The sequence below is a fragment of the Lathyrus oleraceus genome, chromosome 5, assembly GCF_024323335.1.
Source record: "Lathyrus oleraceus cultivar Zhongwan6 chromosome 5, CAAS_Psat_ZW6_1.0, whole genome shotgun sequence".
NCBI lineage: Eukaryota > Viridiplantae > Streptophyta > Magnoliopsida > Fabales > Fabaceae > Lathyrus > Lathyrus oleraceus.
Genome location: NC_066583.1, coordinates 625422772 through 625429596, shown reverse-complemented (window position 1 = coordinate 625429596; position 6825 = coordinate 625422772). Strand labels below are relative to the sequence as shown.

Sequence of the window (6825 nt, the reverse complement as noted above, 5' to 3'; positions counted from 1 at the left end):
CTATTTTGTGTTCTATGTTCTTATGATATTTTTTTATCATGTATTTTTTATAATGCTAAAGGGGGGAAGTATGTTCTCAGAGGGAGTGGAGTGTACTCTCTGTATTTGGGGGGAGCGACCATAATCATTGTTGTTCTTTCTTGGATTTTATCGATATTTCCCCTTTCTTTTTTAGGCATAAATAAAGTTCGGTGTTCAGTCCATCCCGCGAGCATGCGATTGCGCTTCGCAAAATTGTGTTCTCATTTTTCGATGTACGACACAGATGAGCACACCAACATATTTGGTCAAACAACAAATCAGAACTCAACAATCATGAAAACAATATCATATCAACCACCTTAAAAGGTTTTGCACAAACCTTATTTGGCCTCAAACATTGTCACAGAGGAAAAAGAAAAGAGAGAAGGAAGGAGTGTAAGGAACCCTCGCTATCCATCTGCTTAAAAAATCCAAATATGAACAATCCCTCCCCCCTCACCTTACCTCGAATTCGAAGAAACTTGAAGCTTTAACAATGGAGATTTTTCTCTTCCCTCCCCAAAAGTTCTCCTAGGGTTTCTTTTCCTTTACCTCTTTCTCAACTTTTCACGTACGAATTAATTCTCTCCCAACTTCTCTACTTAAATAATTAAATAAAATTTAATTTCTCTTTTATTTTATTAATTCTCACTATTTCTCCCCAATTCATAAATAATTCTATCTGCCTCCTTATTTTATTTAAAATATCTATTTATCACCACAAAACTCATATTCTCATATTTCTATTATTTTTAATTAACTAAAAATATTATAATTTACAATAAAATCAACAATCTCAATTTTTTTAATTAAATTAAATTAATCATTCTAAATTCAATTAAATATTAAATTAATAAAAGTCTAATTATTTTAATCTACCATAACTTCTCACTTCTATACTAATTTTTAATACCATAAAACTCTATCCAAAATCCACCAACTTGAATAATTAACTTAAAAACACTTCAAAACTCTATTATAATAAAATATCTATAGATTGTTACAAAAACTCAATAGGCTCCAACTTTCTTTGAATTCAAATGAAAAATTGAATATGTTATTAAATAAAATAAAATAAAATAAGCTTCTTAAGATTGGCAACATATATTTAAAATAAACAAGTAATATCATTATTTTTATAAGATAAGATGGAACCATATAATTATTGGAATAAAAATTCCTACCTCACATAGACAACAAATTACATTTATTCATTCCAATTCTACTCTCTTCAAAACCAGTCAACTACTAAGAAAATTTCTTACTACTTAGCACAATAGAGTACATTATCAAGATCCAAAACTATATAACAGACAAAATAATGGTCATTCTTTTCTCAGTATATAACCAACTCTATATGCTTCATTGTTCTTATAAGTCCAATGTAATGTATATAGTTTGTATTTATGTACATTACAATAACAAACAACAAAATCATAATCTCCAAATATGTATAATTTGTATCATACCCAATTGCTAGATAAAGAGAAGTCATGAAATCTGAAAGAGGCTTCACCAGCTGTGTCTCTCTCGAGCCTCGAGTGCGAAACTTCACTAGTGATATCGGTTGGATCAGAAGCTTCTGGAGGCAATGGAAGTGTATGAGTTTCGTTTGAAAACCGACCAATCTGAACTTCGGATGGTAATGGTTGCATCGCAGGCGGAGATAAAGCTCTGAATCTATTGCTTCCGCCGCTCGAATTAACCAACGTTCGGTCCCAAAGGAAGACATGGAGGAGAATTGGAACTCTGGTGTGTCTGTGCAAAGATAGCTTCTGGCTTAAGGAAACTGTGTCGTAACATCGAATTGCTCCTGTTGAAGATACCATCCATGGAAGTACTTTTTGGTTTGACACTCTTGAAACTACCAATAATCTACAAGTATCTGTTGCGAGTTTGTATAGACTGCTTAGCCCCGAACGCGTAGCCGGTACGTTTTCTTGATTAATCACCGATGAAATGAATATAAATCCCTGTACATGATAATAAAAAGGTATGTTAGCGCGATCTAAGCCGCGACATCATGGTTTTTGATATCTCAGCGAGCGCGGTTAAAGACGAGTCATAATCAAAGTAAGAGAGAAAGAGGGAAAGGAACCTCTTCTGTACGGCTAATGGCGAATCCGAGCTTTGAGTCTTCTTCTTTTAGTTTGATCTCGATCGAAAGCTCTCCTCCGACAGGAGCATACCATAACCGAACGGCTCGAACAACACCTATGTCTATTCCATGGTAATCCTCAAAGCCATAAAGGCTAGCATTTGCTAGGTTAGATAAGTCAGCAAGAGACCCCGCATTCACAGTCGACGAAGCTGTCTCCCCAGATATCTGCGACACGAAAAACATGAAAACTCATCAATCTGCCTCTCAAACTTCATTGAATGGTTCAGCTCAATCAGATAAATTACACGTTAGAGGGTGATCAAATCCAAAATTGTATGATCATTTACCTTGGTGAGTAGCGACTCGGTTTGAATGTTCATGAAGACAATAGGGACACCTGAAGCTTGACCTGCATTGATCCAAGCATTTGCTCTTGCCAGGGTATCTTCCAGATCATTGTAGCGCGACGCTACTCTATCGGAAGCTTTCGGAAGAAGTAATATGGAAAGAAAATTGCTTGAATTTGGAACTGTTAGCATCTCCTGCATCCTCCTCTCCCATGGATAAGAAACATATCCATCCTGTAGTTTTGTCCTCGTTAGTGCATTTACCATCCTACTACTCCTTGAACCTGAAAATTACGGTTATTGATAACTCGTCAGACACAATCTGAGACAAACATTTTCATCCATGTTATCTTATTTAAAACTCTTAGTTTAACTCACAAGATTGAGAAGGGATAGTAAGATTGTAAGACATAAGATCGTAATTAAGATCGGAAGATTCTATCCAATCATTTTCGTAAGATCGGGAGGGGTAGCAAGATCCTAAAACAATCGATCCTAACAAAAGATATTACTAAAATGAAAAATAATATTATATATTTGAAGATTTTTACATGATATTTTGGTAGGTAAGTGTATCATGGGAAAATGGCCTCCGCTGAATCCTAATTGTTACGCCTCCACATGTTGTCATCCTTCTCGGTTTGTAAAAGTGGTGATCGGAAAATGGTGTATTGTGGCCAGAAGTGGCCAAGATCGCACATAATCAATGTTTTAAGAATTTTTTTCACAATTTGGCTAGAACACACAATTCTATTTGAGATCGGAATCGTTGGGGTGAGTGGGATCGCAAAATCGTAAGATTTTAAGATGTAGATCGTGATTTTGACAACCTTGACTACTAGACTAGTATGAATTAATTACCCGTTTGTTTTGACTAAAAAATATGTAATATAACATGATTTTGTGGAAAAAAAATTTACAAAACATAAAAGTTTCAAATAAAAAATTGATTTAAATAGTTATTTTTAAAATATTATTTTAACTATTTATTATTTTATTGAAAGTTTTTTGGATATCAAAATTTCAAGAAATCACTTCATTTTGAAACTATTTCAAAATAATTTTTCATAAAAATCATTTTTGAAATATAATTTTTTTTAAAATTATAAGTTCGACTATATTTTGATTTTCAATAATATATATTTATTTTATAGGATGTCAATATTAATATTTCAATTTAGAAAAAACGAATATAAAAAAACTTATAATATTTTAAAAAACTATTTTGTAAAATCAATTTTTAAAAATAAAAATAAAAATAAAATAAAAAATTTAAGTTAAAACAAACCGGGATTTTCTATTTCTCCCTACTTAAGATGTGACTTCTTGATAAAAAAAATAATGACTCTTTTAAGTATCAATATTCATTAATTGTCTAATCCTGCCTAAAGTTTTCAATCCTAGAAAAGCCAACAAAAAACCAAGTTTTCTTTGTAAAAACAAAAACAAGAATCCCAAGTTCATAACTCATAAGAAACTTCTATAGAATCTTGTCATAAAAAACTATGGAAAGCTTGAAAAAACAAATGGGGTCCTGGATCCATAGTAAATGGGGATAATAAACAAAAAAACAAAAATGTCTTGATTATTTATGTGCAGAAAAGGACCCATGTGAGTTCACAAGTTTCATGAATTGTTCCTCTTAAATGAAAAGTCATTGCCTCAAATAAAAGTTGTGGCCCGTTGTTAAAATTCAACAACGCATATCACTTCAAACAAAGTGAAATAAATTGTTGAAGACATCATGAGAACTCAGAAAGTGATGGGTTTCATTTCTATTAAGAGTAGGAAGAAATTTAAGCTAAGTTGCGATCACATGATAGGATAGGGTTTGATCAAAGAAAGACTTGAAATTAAATGCAATTTTGGACTTTATTTTCCCTAAATCATGGTTTTAATCTCCTAATACTAAATTTAATAGTATTTTTTTTTCAATTTTTAAAATTTCACTAATTTTCACTACTATTGAATTTTTATTATGCATTCCCATATCACCCAATAAGTTAAGCACATTAAATACATGAGCGAAAATAAATACAAACTTTAACGGTGAGAAAAATTGAGACTTATTTTTAAGTTAGAAATTGTGAATTAACAATAGATAGTAGTATATTCTTAAATAAATATTGCTTCGCTTTATTTGAAAATCGAGATTTAATTCCTCTATTCAACAAGTGTCATTTTTAAAGAACACGGATATAGAAATCACACACACAAAACAAAATATATGATGCAGATTTGAAATCGATCGAAACATTGAAACTAGAAGGAGCGATCGAATCCACATACTCGCACCATGCACCTTAGTCTCAACCGAGGACAATTGTTCCGGATTGGCTAAAATAATCTCACATTACTTGATAATCGAATTTAACGATATCCAGTCCAACAAAACGCATTTTCTAAAGTTCAAAATCCTTAACATTCTCAGACTCAAAATGAACAATATTTTTATTTTAAATCGGCCAAAATAGTCTCGTCGTTTTGATGCAGACTTGAGATTGATCGAAACAAATACGATAAAAAATCGGTTAAAATAGTCCCACCTCATACATCACTTACACTCTTCGATCCAAACCGAACAAATACAATTTATATATTTCTCATTAGAAGGTTTCTTCCGACTTATTATTTAATAAAAACTATTTGAAATTATTTTTAAAATGACCATGTATAAAAAAACTGAAAATGACATTATGACAAAAATATCGTTAGCGAAGGTCAAAAACATTTTTTAAGAAAAACACAGACGAAATCCTAAACCCAATTATTTTATAAAAATATATTAGGTTTTAGAATAAAAAATTGTAACAGAAGAAAAGTTAAACTATCAGTAAGAGATTATGTAATTTTTACTTTCAAGAAAAAATGCATACAATTGTTTAATTCAATAGTCTAAGTATTTCTCTGTCATAAAGAATAATTTACACAAATTTTAAAAAATAAAAGCAGAAAAACATTTTCACAAAATAATCTAAGTTCTTCCCACACGTGTCACATGCACTAAAAAAAGCTTAACAAACAAAAGTAAAACACGTAACGCAAAAGCTAAAAAGAAATTAAAAAATAAGTTGAGGTTGGTGTAAAGCAATTAATTACCTTGAATCTCAAAGCATTCAACTTCGGTTCGATCCAAAAACCCGACAACATAATTCGGGTCAGAAATGGATCTCAGAACAAACTGTTTCTTCCCGGAAGAATCATTCGGAACAATACACGCCTGTAACTCTGCAAATTCATCTAAGCCTCTTCGAACCCTAATCATGATCGAAGTTTCCTTTTTCTTGTAAGCTTCTTGAAGAATCTTCTGGATTCCAGATTTTCCACCTTTGAAGGGTGAGTTGAACCGGATGAGGGAGTTCGATTTTGTTCCGATTCGAAGCTCTTCGACTATGTCGCCGGTTTGGAGCATGTCTCCGGTCCATTCATCGGCTTTGGAACTTCCTCTCAGACATTCGATCGATACGACTTTTTGGTCGCGAGTGGGGGAGTCGGTTCTGTCCATGATCATGTTTGGATGGTTTGATTAGTTTGAGGTTGTTGGTGTTGTTGTTGACGATGATGATGTTGTGTTACATGTCATGGTATGTTAGGTATGTTATGATGTTTGGTTTGTGTTGTGTTGTGTGTGAAACTATCTATCACAACTAGTTGATATAACTGTAATGGTTAATAATCTAGAAAAATGATCAACAATGTGAAGTCAAAGAATCTATTATATTGATTTTATATGTAGTGGTGGGAACATTCATTGAAATTTCATGCTATATTAAAATATTACAACTAATAAAGAAAAGAACTTATTTAAAAAAAATAGATGAAAGTAGGTATATTTACAATAATTTGATTTCATACTAAACAATTAAGTTAACTATTATATAATCAAGAATAAAGAATTGTGATATTTTACTATAGTGAAAAATAATTATGAAGTAGGTAGCTGAGAATAATATTATGGGAAATATTGTAATAAATACAAAACTACATTAAAGGTCATGTACTTTATTTAAAGCCTATGTTTAAAAGGTGATCCTAACTTTCCTGGTTGGTTGAGTCATAAGGACTCTAAACCTTGCTATAAGAATTTTCATCTTTGATTAAATTTGGCATTGGAAGGTTCCTAAACTTATCAAATATTTTGTTTGGAAGATGGCACATACTAAACTAAATTTCTAAAAAAAAAAAAACTAAAGGTTATCAATAAATAAAAGGAAATGTGGTACCCAAATATTGGAGGGGGTATCTATTAAACAAGGTCGGTCCAATTATATCGGAGACACGGTTCTAATTACAAAAATGAATTTAATTTTTTTTAAAACATAATTATAATAATTAAAAAAAACATATAAAAAAGAC

General features: G+C 31.5%; 1 protein-coding gene across 1 annotated transcript; it reads right to left on the bottom strand.

Moving 5' to 3' along the window:
- Positions 1 to 1128: 1128 nt before the first annotated feature.
- LOC127087246 (uncharacterized) lies at positions 1129 to 6212 on the bottom strand. The gene is made up of 4 exons (XM_051028109.1): positions 5569 to 6212; positions 2470 to 2753; positions 2120 to 2347; positions 1129 to 1994 (listed from the first exon to the last, which is right to left on the bottom strand). The coding sequence occupies exons 1-4, from the start codon at positions 5978 to 5980 to the stop codon at positions 1485 to 1487; spliced, it is 1434 nt and encodes a 477-aa protein (XP_050884066.1). The 5' UTR covers positions 5981 to 6212; the 3' UTR covers positions 1129 to 1484.
- Positions 6213 to 6825: the final 613 nt, after the last annotated feature.